Raw genomic sequence first — 14067 nt, forward strand, 5'->3', positions numbered from 1 at the left:
GGGGGTCTATTTATCAGGGGCGGGGGGCGGGGGGGGGAAATAGGAGGGGGGGGGGATACACATGAGGGGGGGTGGGGCGGGGGGGTGGGGGGGGGGGGGGGGGGGGGGGGGAACGGGAGGGGAGCTCGGGGAGCAGGGGGGGCTAGGAGCGTGGTTTAGGGAGGCATGGGGAGGGGGGGTAGGGATGGTTCGGCTGCGGTAGGACGGGGAGGGGGGAGGGGGGGGGGGGGGGTGGGTCCTCCCAAGTGGGGGGGGTGGGCGGACGGGGGGAGGGGGGATGGGAGCCTGGGGGGGAACCCTAAGTAGGATTAGGGCGGCTTGGGGGGGGGGGGGGACGCGGGGCATTAATCAGATTTTTTCTGGGCGGGGGTTTTTGTCATTGATTATTGGGGGGGGACTGGGTCGGGGGGCGGAGGGGGGGATTTGGGGCGGGGGGAGGGGGGTGGGGCCCGGCATGGAACGGGGGGAGGACAGCTTTAGGGGGTGGATGAGAAGGGGCTGGTCCAAGGGGTTTTCGGGGGCGGCTACTAGGGGGGGGGGGGGGGCTGGGGGGGGGGGGGGGGGGTGGGGTCAGGGGGGGGGGGCAGGGGGGGGGGCTAATATGGTGCTCGATGGTGGGATGGGAGGGTGTGGGCTTGGGGGGGGGGGACGGGGGCGGGGGGGGGGAATTCGCGTGATACTCTGTGATTAGGAGTTATTCAAGCCTAATAATCTCTTTCCCTGTATTTATCTATTTATCATAATCACTATTCTATTTATCTGTATATGTAAGTCAAATATTTTATATATAAATTCATCAAATGGATATAGTGTTGTTTGGTTCTGTAAAATAAACAGTATAGTCTTCTTTTTCAAAATTAAATGTTTAAGACTGGTCAGGAATAGGTAATAGATTCAGGCTGAAGGACGGTGGTTTTTATTTTGATACTCTGGGTTCCTCCAAGTATTGACACATCCTTAAATGGCCATGAACCCTAATCGATCTATATAAAACACTTTCTGTTTTTGTGTTCATTAATCAGCTACTTTAACTCTTTCATTTTAGTCATTTATTTATTAATTTATACATTTCTTCTGTTTCAGCCGAGCTTTGACCATGGTACCTTTTGGGCCGACCAGTTTAACAGCTTTTTCCTGACATGAACACAGCGCCAAGGGGAGTTAACTCATTTCATGAAAATACTAGACAGAGTTACCTTTCCATAATTGACCTGAGTATTTAATTGTGAGTGTAATTTGTTTTTTTTTTCTCTATACATTTCTCTCATATACCTCTTTGGTTCAATTATCAGTGTTATTAATTTCTTCGAGATGGATAGTCGAGTGAAATTCGAGTTATCTCCCTTCCATTGTCTGTACATTTGTAGGTCTCTGGTAAACGGGTTTTTTTTTAGCAGTGAGATGGTGCAAATTTAGAGGTGAATTGTGTAATTCTTTCACTTCCAGATCTTGTAACTGACTAGTATACATCAATATGTGAGTGAAGGATAAGTTTAATTCTATTTTTCAAAACCATTTTCTTTCTAATAGCCACGATTCTTTAGTTCTGTCCAGTTTTTCGGGTTCAAATGTTGCTCTAGATTTGATTTTATCTGTCCTTGGAATCCTTCAGAGGTTAATAATTCCCTTTTTTACATCAATTGGTATACATTTGTAATTTTAGAATCATCTGATTCAGAAAATCAGGGCAAATTTGAAATTTTTGGGGCTATTTTGTATCCATATTTCATTAGCTGCACCGTAATTTCTCTGTGTTATATCAGATATATTATGACATGATATGTTATAATCATTTCTTTATGATATTCTATTGTTTACTAAGTTATATATCTATAGTATTGAGCCAGTTCTGGAACTTTGATTTGCTTAATTGTTCAGTTCTGGATATTTTTTGCTAGAAATTCCAAAAATGGGGGGTGGGGGGTAAAGAATATGAGTTATCTCCCCTGACCTCCAAGTTTAATTGAATTGGTCATATTTCCCTGTAGTACACTAACTATACTATAGTTATAAGTAAAAGTCAAAAGTCTAGGTTCAAATTTCATTGAAATATTTAAATTTTTATTTAAAAACTGTTTCAATTCTCATAATTTTTCTTACAGGAATCTTCATCGTCGATACGAGTACACAGCTTGCAGTACCAGACCAACCCATGCAGCGAGCAAACTCCCATTTTGGAATCAGACCTTATGGACATGTAGCTTTCCAAAAATGGTAAATTTGAAAAATATGTAAAATGCTATAGGGACCCGCAGAATCAAACCAAAAATAGATTCCTGGAAATCCCCTTTTGGGCACAAGATTTCATAGAGAGGTGAATGTGTCGGAGCCTGCTGATTGGGTATCCAGGGTGCATCAGTTTCAAATGTTTAATGTGTGGGTTGGGCAATACATGTAGATGTAAAATATATAAAGAAATTTTAAAATTCTGTCAAGTGTGTGTCTGACAGGGGGAGGTAATCAATATTAGAATTTCATGAATATTTTGGTCAATTTTTGGTGCGGAATTCAACATAAGATGGCACCCCCCACATAAAAGTTTAGCAAGATGGTAGATCTTTATTTCTTTTTATTCACAGGTATGCGAGATGCCATTCTTCAAAATTAGTGACAGGTGACCAGACTTGAAAACTCCATTTAACCTTGACAGCGGCAAACGTTAATATATCGTATATAGCGAAATCATTTGGTTCTGCGGTCTCTATAGGTAAGTAAAACACGAAGCTATGATATCCCGCGATAATCCAGTACGTATATTCTTCCTCTAGAATTGTTCACAGTGTATACAAATCAAATGTTCTCCATGGTGAAATACGTTTTTGTTCCTCAAAAATATGTCATACCAAATCTAAATTAAATCCTTGTATATCTACTACAATATATATATACACGATTAAACACCAATTACTGTTCAAGTGATGAATATCATATTTATGCTCTGTCGGCGGTGGAGCATCGTTAAGCTGTTTAAGTTTGTTGTAATTGAAAATATTAAGCAACACTTGCATTGCAAGTATGAAGTAAGAATTGTGCCTGCTGCCTCATTGCATGATCGGAATAGGCGACTAAATCTGGGATATCAATTATATTGGCTAGATCAAAACATATTGGAATTCCGTCTCAAATAGGGGCAATGCGCGCGGGTAGTCTCGGACAGCCGAATAATCTCGGACAGTTTTCCATAAAGCTATAAAAACTATACCTGTGTCGTGTTGTTTTACGAAATCAATCGATAAAAAGCGCCTCGTTGACAATGATTATCCATATAAATCCATTAGTCTAACTTCAGATACAAGGGACTGACTAAAGTACTGATAAACCCTTTAGGCCCTGCAGGTAGGGCGTTAGAATTGTACCTGCTGCCCCTATTGCATGATCGTAAGAGGCGACTAAATTTAGGATCTTATCTTTTTAGGTCACCTGAGACGAAAACTCAGGTGACCTATTCTAATCGCCTTTTGTCCGTCGTCGTCCGTCGTGCGTCGTATGTCCGTAAACAATTTACATTTTCGACTTCTTCTCCAAAACTGCTGAAGCAATTTCAATGAAATTTTGCAAAAACCTTCTAAGGCATAAGGCCAGTCAAAATTGTGAATTATATGGTCCCCACCCCCCAGGGAGCTATGGGAGGGGCAAAAAGGGGTAAAATTGACTAAAATTTCAAAAATCTTCTCCACTCACAGATGTGATGGAATTAAATACTCTTCATAGATAGAAAGGTCCTAAGGTCCTTTACAAAAATTGTGAATTATATGACCCTGATGTCTCAGGTTTCCCCCTGGGGAGGGGGTTAAGTTTACTATAGTTTATATAGGGAAAACACATTTTTGAGTATTATTTGATCATTTGTAATAGGAAATGAGTCAAATATTGTCAGAATTATCAGTATGAGATGGCCATTGAATCCTATTAACCAATTTTCCATGACTGACCCCCAGGGGCCTTAGGGGCGGGGTCAAAAGGGGTCAAATAGGCTATAACTTCAAAAATCTTCTTCTGAAATTCTGGAAATGGTAGAATCACATACTCTTCATAGATGAAAAGGTCTTGAGGTCCTTTACAAAAACTGTGAATTATATGACCCTGGGGTCTCACGTTTCCCCCTGGGGAGGGGATCAAATTTACTATAGTTTATATAGGGAAAACACATTTATGAGCATTTTTTGCTCAATTTTCATAGGAAATGAATCAAACTTGTTAAGAATTATTAGCCTGAGATAACATTTTAATATCATATCTATATTGGTCCTGGTCAACCCCCTCGGGGCAGAGGGGCGGGGCCAAAAGGGGCAAATAGGCTAAAACTTTAAAAAAATCTTCTTCTTAAATACTGGAAATGGTAGAATCAAATACTCGTCATAGATGGACAGGTCTTAAGATGTTTTATGAAAATTGTGAATTATATGACCCTTGGGTCTCTGGTTTCCCCCTGGGAAGGGGGTTAAGTTTACTGTAGTTTATATAGGGAAAACACATTTTTGAGCATTATTTAGTCATTATAATAGGAAATTAGTCAATTGTAGTCAGAAATATCCCTATGTGATGGTCATTGAATCTTATTACCAAATTTTCCATGACTGATCCCCAGGGGCCTTAGGGGCGGGGCCAAAACGGATCAAATAGGCTAAAACTTCAAAAAATCTTGAACTGGTAGAATCAAATACTCTGCATAGATGGAAAGGTCTTAAAGTCCTTTTACAAAAATTGTGAATAATATGACCCGGGGGTCTCATGTTTCCCTCTGGGTAGGGGGTCAAGTTTACTTTAGTTTATATAAGAAAAACACATTTATGAACATTATTTGCCTATTTTTCATAGGAAATTAGTCAAACTGGGTTAGAATTATTAGTCTGAAATAGCATTTTAACATCATATCCATATTGGTCATGGCCGACCCCCAGGGGCCAGAGGGGCGGAGCCAGAAGGGGTCAAAATGGTAATTTCAAAAATCTTCTTTTTGAATTCACAGATTTAATGGAACCAGATACTCTTGATAGATTGGAAGGTCTTAAGGCCCTTTACAAAAATTTGTGAATTTCATGGCCCTGGGATCTCAGATTTTCCCCTGGGGAGGGGGTCAAATTTACTATAGTTTATATATGAAAAACACATTTAGGAACTTTATTCATATCCATATTGGTCCTGGCCGACCCCCAGGGGCCAGAGGGGTGGGGCCAAAAGGGGTCAAAATGGATAACATTTCAAAAATCTTTCTTCTGAATTCACAGATTTGATGGAACCAAATAATCTTCATAGATTAAAAAGTCAAATTTATAAAATCACTGACTGACTTCAAGGGCCTGATGGACAAATATATAGTGTTTATATGCATGTCTTTGTTTCATTCTGTATCTGAACACAGGTGACCGTTAAGGCCCATGGGCCTCTTGTCTTTCTTCCTAAAACTTTATTCTTCCTAACGTCTCCCTTGACACCACCTCACTTTTGGCCTTTAGTTGAGCGCTCGCCCCTGTGAGGAAGGCTCTGGGTTCTGTCCCCTGGCCGAGACACACCAAAGTCTATAAAAGTGGTAGTTTCTGCTCCTGCTTAGCGCTCAGCATAACGGGAGTGGGACGACTGGTTCGCCTGTTGTCAGTATAATGTGACCGGGTGGGGTGTGTTGCTTGGTGTCTTCGGCGGCATGCTTCAGTGATATAGCACTATAAAAAGGGCAACAGTTCCACTATACAAGAAGACATAACACGAATATACCGCAGTCTCCCAAAACACGCACCTCGCACAACATACACACAAGCACTGCATACATGGGAGGCCGTCCTTACATGACCATAGCTGTTAATAGGACGTTAATTAATCAAACAAACAAACAAACAAACTGATAAACCCGGATCAAAGTCGATCTGTTTTTGTCACGTTTTGTCGACCGGGAGATTTTGAAGGTTAGAAGTGCAAAACGTTACTCTGACAAAAGAAGAGAACAAGGCAAGTTATTCAAATGTTGTAATGTTTATCGTTTATTAATCGAAAGTGTATGTTTTATCTAACAGAAGAAAATTAAAGAAAACTACAAATAATTTACTGTCCGAATTTAACCGACAACATTTTCGAGTGGGTGTTTTATTTTGGACAGTGACAATAAGTGATGAGCATGCTGTGAGTGATGCTATTTTTTTCTGGCGATTTATTTTATATCAATTTTTGATTGACAAATTTTCAGTTATTATTTATTCAATTATATATACAAATGTACATGAAAACTTATCTTTTAGATTGAAATCACTAATTAGAAAGTATTATAATATTTTCCAATCAGCTTCGACAAAAATCGAAAATGAAGAAACAAACTATTCTTACTGGGTTTTTTTCCCGCTAGAATTATGGTTAAAACCAAGAAAAGTGTATCTTGGAAAAAGGCAATGCAATATAACCGTGACAACTTGAAAAAAGAGAAAAGAAGCTGTGAAGTCTAACGGCCTATCAATTAGAAAAGCAGCTGACAAATATGGTGTTCCGAAGTCTACCTTAGCCGACAGAGTGTCTGAGCTGTAAACCTATAGTTTCCCAGGGCTCATCACAATAGCATGGGAGAATGCATTCTCAAGGAGAAACATCACTAGTGGTTTTAGATCATGCGGATTACCCGCATTGTCCCTATCTTAGAGGTTTTTTTTATTCTCAGGAAAACTTTCCTATCACAACAGACCATATGATAATAATAAGATATTCTCTCTTATGCTGACCACAACTTGTTAAATGTATGATATTGTTTGCTAAAGCCACGAGATAAAGGTTCCATATTTACGATCATGCAATGGAGCAGCAGGCACAATTCTAACAAACTGCTTGTACTGCAGATGTTGCTTTAAATTACCTCATAAAACAAACTTAAATAGCTTAAACACTTGCTTTAAATATAGAACATTCAGAAGATACATAATTGACAGAATATCCATTTCAGTGACTATGTCCTAGTTAATCCCCGTCACCCAGCTCATATATAATCTGCCATCATCTTTACCAGATCATTACTGAACCTAAATAATTTTGTTTGTTGGTTTGTTTGATTAATTAACATCCTATTAACAGCTACGGTCATGCAAGGACAGCCTCACATATATGCGGTGTTGAGTGTATGTTGTGCGAGGTGCATGTTGTGTCCTCTTGTATAGTGGAACTGTTGCCCTTTTTATAGTGCTATATCACTGAAGCATGCCGCCGAAGACACCAAGCATCACACCCCACATAGTCACATTATACTGACAACGGGCGAACCAGTAACCAGTCGTCCCACTCCCTGTATGCTGAGCGCTAAGCAGGAGCAGAAACTACCGCTTTTATAGACCTTGGTGTGTCTCGGCCAGGGGACAGAACCCGGAGCCTTCCTTCCGAACCCTCAACTCAAGACCAAAAGTGAGGCGGTGCGAAGGGAGGCATTAAGAAAGATAAAGACAGTTAGGAAGAGAAAGGTAAGATGATAAATTTAGTCGCCTTTTACGATCATGCAATAGGGGCAGCAGGTACAATTCTATACTCTCTCTCATGTAAGGACGGCGTCCCATATATGCAGTGTTGCGTGTATGTTGTGAGAGGTGCGTGTTTTGGGAGATTGCGGTATATTCATGTAGTGTCTTCTTGTATAGTAGAACTGTTGCCCTTTTTATAGTGCTATATCACTGAAGCATGTCGTCGAAGACACGAAGCAACACACCCCACCCGGTCACATCATACTGACAACGGGCGAACCAGTCGTCCAAGAGTAAGGTCAATGAAGAGGCAGGTTCTAATATAGAGACAAATCTTGTTATTGTAAAAAGCTAGAATAATAGCGTTTATTGATACATCTTTGAGTCAGTCAATATAATGCTGAATATGATCGACAAATGTGAGAAAAAACTATAAAATAACTGGATATCGTTGTTAATTAACAAAAAAATAAATCTTAAAATTGCATTTAAAAATTTCCCGCCATTTTCTATGAAGGTCATTTATAAAATGGCGGGGAATACAAATTACTATCGCTGTATACAATGTATACCAACCCTACTTTTTACCATAAACTTTATTAAAGGATAGTGCATCATTTGAGTATAGTCTAGTGGTTTTATAAACGTGATTTGATCTAAAAAAAAACCGCTCGAACTAGAAAAAAAAACTACAGTGAACTGTGTTCAAGCGTCCGGATTAGACTCCACCCTCAAATGTTGTAACATTCTGTTACAGTTATTCGGTTGTAGTTGTATATATAAAGCCAAAAATATGTCTGTTTAAGGTTACATTGGCGAAAAATAGGGTCGGAAGGTACGGATTTTTTTATCAAGTTCAGATGCAATAACGAGCTGTTTACTGAATAAATGTATGGCTCCTATTTATCAATAAAATGATTACACATTAGTGTCTTTCTCTTTTGACTTATTATTTTACAATAAATAATAGGAAATTTTGACCAAGAAAGAAGATATTAACAGATTAGATTGGCCTAGAGTAAAACTATTAATATGATACTTTAGGTACAGACAAAATTAGGGTCGGGGGGGGGGGAATTAAGGTCATCCGGCAGCAGACATCCAACTCTAAAAAAGCACTCTATTGTAGTTTAGGAAAGCATAATTTGACGTTTGGAATATACATGTATCAAGTAACGACTCTCTAGCTCATATGATTTCAAATAAAATGTTATTGTAAAGTTAAGATACCAAATACTAAATTTCCACTCACTTTAACCTGTGACTCTAGCTACATGCATATGTATATATATACATTGTACTTGCATATAACTCTATTTTTTAACTATGTTGTATGCCAAATTGTTGCGGTATTAATGATTGAAATAGCGTACGTTTTTGAATGTGTAACAGGTAAACTCCACTGGTTAAAACTATTCAATTTGTGGTTTGAACGATCCGAAAGGCAATTCCGACGCTTGAACACTGTAATGTAGAACTTAAAATTTACCAGTCCTTATTTTTACCCCCAAAAAGAGGTTTTCCGCCATTATTGAGTGGCAGATTTTTTGGTACTAATTATTATCCCCCGCGAAACGCGTTTGCGGGGGATATTGATTTGGGCTCTGTCCGTCCGTGCGTCCGTCCGTCCGTCCGTCCGTCCGTCCGTCCGAGTATCGTTTCCGGGCTATAACTCCTAAACCGTTCAACTTGGCTACACGAAACTTTCTGTACATGTTAGGCTAGTGCTCTAGTTGTGCCTTTTGCTAATGGGAACCTTTCATTTTCGATACTTTTTCTGTTACCATGGAAACTTATTCAAAAATACCATATTATTAAAGTTTCCTTTCTATTCCGGGCTATAACTCGAAAACCGTTCAACTTGGCTACACGAAACTTTCTGTACATGTTAGGCTAGTGCTCTAATATGCTATTGTGCCTTTTGGTAATGGGAACCTTTCATTTTCGATACTTTTTCTGTTACCATGGAAACTTATTCAAAAATACCATATTATTAAAGTTTCCTTTCTATTCCGGGCTATAACTCGAAAACCGTTCAATTTGGCTACACGAAACTTTCTGTACATATGGTGCAGAAATATGGACTTGTACAGTACATAAAAGAACCAACGCATACTCATGGTGGAATTTTGGATTTATTCTTCTCCCAACCTGGTTCAGCAATAACTGGATCATTCCCTGTACCCTATTCAGATCATCATATTGTGTGGGGAAAGCTGTCAAGGTTATAGGAGGTAATCTTATATTTATAATTACCTCATAAATTAGGTATCCGAATGCTCCATAAAGTGTTATCCATGTACACCACCAGCTGTCATATTGTTTTTCAGTTTTAGAATACCCATATATTGTTACTTGTGAATTTGGACAATTGCTTTGATGCAGTTCCATCAACATAATGAGATGTAAATTATGCAATGTATATATTTAGATATGTTTGTGTCATAAAAAATATCATATTCATATTACTTAAACATGTTACATCAATTCTGTGTTCTTTTATTCTTTTAAATGTCATGTTACTGGAGAGCGGATATATTGTTGTATGAATTTATTCAAGGACAATACTAAGCTCTGTTCAAATAGTTAAACCTACATGGATGACAGTATCAAGATTTAAACTCTTAGTTACAATGAGCTTCATTTATTTTACCGGGTGGGGTGTGTTGCTTGGTGTCTTCGGCGGCATGCTTCAGTGATATAGCACTATAAAAAGGGCAAAAGTTCCACTATACAAGAAGACACAACATGAATATACCGCAGTCTCCCGAAACACGCACCTCGCACAACATACACGCAACACACCGCATACATGGGAGGCCGTCCTTCCATGACCATAGCTGTTAATATAGGACGTTAATTAATCAAACAAACAAACAAACAAAATCATTTATTTTATGCTTGAGCTTTCATACACAACTGGGCGCGGGGGATAATGCCAAGCTTTGCGGCTCCTTGTTATAACCTTAATATGTCATAAAATAGCAGAATATCTTTTGTTGCAATTTTTTGGAGGTTTGATGTAATCAGCACTAATTTGACTAGACTAATGTTCGTTATGGCCAGACTGAATTTTGAAACCGAGACTAACAAACACGGCACCACTGGGGAATACACATGGTATCTCAGTGTTTTACACATCCTCCATTGATATTTCACACAGACTCCAGTCGTCGTGATTGTTACTTATCAGGACGATCTGAACGTCAGTACACCGGGACGGTGAGGGACATTTACATTGTAGTTCACACCGAGTGAGTGTGTTTACGGTTGTACTCGCCACAAACTTACAGAATACCAAATCTGAGTCGACACTACATCGGGTGTTGTGACACGGACCAGAAACTCCAACCTGGATGGAAAAGGGTAATGTTTTAATATAAAGTATATTATAAACATTTCAATCTGTAATAAACAAGATAAATTACCGCCTCTCAAAAGAAAACCCGAACAGGATTTCTTCCTGTATGGAAAAAAAGGTATTAAAGTATAAAATAGACATTTCAATTTGAGATAAACAAGACAGTGCGATAAATTGCGATAAATCTCGAAAGAAAATCAGGAAACGATTTTTTTCTTTTTTTTCTTCCATCGTCAAAGGTCGCTATATACGTAACATATACCTTCTTTAGAATAGCCAAACCCGAATAAATGTTAAGATAAAGAGCTGAAACAAGTAAGAATAATGACAATATGTATTGATCCATAGGAGTTATATCCCCTTATCTTCATTATCATCACGTTTCATATGTTTCTTTTGTTTGTTTGTCAGAAGATACGGCATTGAAATAGCTCTGACCAGTCGTGATGTTGTCTTCCAAGTGGTAACACAGTTTGTTTTTATCTTAAGCTTACCATCAGCTGTTTCGGTCCGATACGGGCGCATTCTATCCCATCTCCAGTAACCCTGACTTTAAAATTATGTGACGTCACACGAACGAGACTTAGTTTGGTAAACCTGAGCCAAAGCAATGGAGGAGAATCACCCGACAAAGGCAAAGTGATGCACGTGTTTAAATCCTGATCCAAGATGTATGGTACATTTTTTCTGATCACGCTGGTTTTATCATTTTCTATGTTCATGTAATTCGTTACTGAAAAAAAAGTATATGAGATGTGATTGTTGATTTCGAAAAACAAATATTATAAAACAAGACTAGGCCTAACGGGTCACAATATTTTATCTGTCTCCCACTTACATTCATATCGACAAGATACATGTTCTAGCAGGTAGGGCGTTAGAATTGTACCTGCTACACCTACTGGATGATCGTAAGAGGAGACTAAATTTAGGATATTATCTTTCTTATTCTTCCTTTCCTATTCTTCCTAACTGACTGTTTTCTTGCCAACGTCACCCTCGACACCTCATCACTTATGGCCTTCTTTGAGCGTCCCTGTGAGGTAGGTTGTGAGGTTGTCCGCTGGCCGAGGTAAACCAAAGTCTATAAAAGTAGTATCAATGTTTTTAACATCGAAAACAGTTAAAGGTGCTGTAAATGGGTGAAGAATTTGATAAGGGAAAATTATTATTAGAAATTAATTATTATTCAGTGATCTATTGAAAAATGATTGATGCATTAAGCTGTGAAAATCATTCAAATAGACAAACAAACATGGAAATACTCTGTTCTGCTTCCTCCATTACGATTTAAAGGATTTTCCTGTATTGATCCCATTCCTTCTGCCCTAGAGTTATAGAGTTATCAGTCACCGCGGCATGCCAATAATTAAGTCGGAGTGTATCTCTCCTCAACAATATTTTGTTAGATTTACTTACATGGCTGCCATGTAGTAGTGACATCACAGATGATAGTACAGGGTGGGGTGCTAAAGTAAAAGGACGAAATCACCTTCGGGTATTCAAACACATACGTATTTCTGCCAGATGGCCACTGCAAAAAAGAAACAGGACCATAAAGTCAAACCACATCAGTAGTAATATACATTACCATGGGAAAATGAACGATGGAAAACGGATGACAGAAAATAACAAATTTTAGTTTTAATACGCCTATATAGTGGTATATGATGAGAAATACAATACAAACTTCCGTTCCTTTTTTTTGTGTTATTTGTTTGTATACTATTGTTGACTTTCTTCTTCTGATCACGAACTATTAATTGTATCAATTAGAATCCTTAGCAACCCAAATATTTCGTCTTCCAGTGTAATTTGGGGAAAAAACACAATTGCACACGGTACGGGCAACAACCAACTAGCGAATGTGAATCAGCAAAAGATTAATACAACAGACCTGAACTAAAGTACTAAATAAAACTTTTGAGTTATGACTTACCACTATGTTCTGTCGGTAAAAGTAGGATCCATTTCTACTATAGTGATAGGCCAGGTGGTTGGCGTTAACGCCGGCGAGTTTAACGACAGAGGTCATGACTATAAAAGCTGGGTAGTGTTTCTAAATAAAAGAAACAACATGAAGTAAAATTGAAGGAAAAAAATAAATCTAAACAGTTATGAAGTTCCCATATTCAATCGATGTCCTTCGAATAAAATGCATTTTTGGCAATGACCAACTAACCAATTATAATGTCCTTCGGACAGGTTGACATTTTCTCTAAGTCAGAAACTTTACGATGTACATGTATAGCATCATTATGTTAGCATGAAGATAAATTGTATTTAATTTCGTGAGATGGAGACTTTGATCTTTTTTACGATTGAAAAATATCAAAATTTCCACCTCACGAAATGAAATATTACTAGCATTCATCAAGAAAGAAGGATTATTCTATTTGTTACATTAGCTTTATCGCTTCCATTTACAGAAGACCAACACTACTAATTTCGCCAAAGTTTATTCGCCATTGAATTTTACAGAGTGATTTGCCCTTGCGTTTAATACGTTGCATTTTTGTGAGCAGAACTTCATATTTCTACAAAAAATATGACGTAATTGTTGTGCAGAAACTACTGACGTAACAATCAAAATGATATTTTCACTGTCAATGCTGCACTCCGATTGATCAAAAGCGAGTGACAATATCACCATAAAACTTTATATTTCATCGCAAAAAATGTAATAAGAGGTAGTATTGCGATAGGAGAAATTAAAATTCTTACTATTGGTGGTTTGGTGATAGGCAGTTCTTGTGTCCATACTGTTTTATTGTTGCTAAGTAGCCTAGCAGTAAACGACGTCTGTTGAGTGTTCCATTGTGGGCTATCGTCTATGAAGGTCCCGACCATGGGCATTGTCACAAGGTTGGGAGTAACACCGTCACTGGACACCAAGAAGATGTTCACTAATGGGGATAACACAACAAGAATCTTCTCAATCATGTTGTCCGGACGTCTGTAGAGAACAAAAACATCTTTAAATAAAGACAAGAAAAAAATGAGATAAAATCAAATTGTTAGTTTTTCTTTTTTTTCTACATAAAGACAATGTGGGGCCGGGGTGGCCGAGTGGTTACGATGTCTCGACATATTACCACAAGCCCTCTATCCCTGGGATGCGGGTTCGAATCCCATGTTGGGCGGTTGCCAGGTACTAAACGGTGGTTGGTGGTTTTTCTTTACATGACACTGGCTGGTATTAGGACACTAAAATAATAAAACCAAATATAATAGTCCGGTGGCTTATATATAATTCCGTTTGCTTTCCGTGATGAACTTTGA

General features: G+C 38.5%; 1 protein-coding gene and 1 long non-coding RNA gene across 2 annotated transcripts; one reads left to right on the forward strand and one right to left on the reverse strand.

The window, feature by feature from the left end:
* Nucleotides 1-1146: 1146 nt before the first annotated feature.
* Nucleotides 1147-2703, forward strand: LOC138309691 (uncharacterized). Its single transcript, XR_011206310.1, has 3 exons — nucleotides 1147-1225; nucleotides 2103-2214; nucleotides 2580-2703. It is a non-coding gene; the product is annotated as an uncharacterized lncRNA (long non-coding RNA).
* A 7824-nt stretch (nucleotides 2704-10527) lies between these two features.
* LOC138309698 (uncharacterized) lies at nucleotides 10528-11507 on the reverse strand. The gene is made up of 2 exons (XM_069250919.1): nucleotides 11280-11507; nucleotides 10528-10776 (listed from the first exon to the last, which is right to left on the reverse strand). Exons 1-2 carry the CDS (start codon nucleotides 11505-11507, stop codon nucleotides 10558-10560), a joined length of 447 nt encoding a protein of 148 aa, XP_069107020.1. The 3' UTR covers nucleotides 10528-10557.
* Nucleotides 11508-14067: the final 2560 nt, after the last annotated feature.

Source organism: Argopecten irradians, chromosome 1, assembly GCF_041381155.1.
Source record: "Argopecten irradians isolate NY chromosome 1, Ai_NY, whole genome shotgun sequence".
NCBI lineage: Eukaryota > Metazoa > Mollusca > Bivalvia > Pectinida > Pectinidae > Argopecten > Argopecten irradians.

What these genes read in the sequence shown, in the direction of transcription:
- LOC138309698 (XM_069250919.1), bottom strand. Translation starts at nt 11,507, where the DNA reads ATGAACATAGAAAATGATAAAACCAGCGTGATCAGAAAAAATGTACCA. An exon ending in TCGGACCGAAACAGCTGATG is followed by an intron (nt 10,777 to 11,279) that starts GTAAGCTTAAGA and finishes TTTTCCATCCAG; the next exon opens with GTTGGAGTTTCTGGTCCGTG.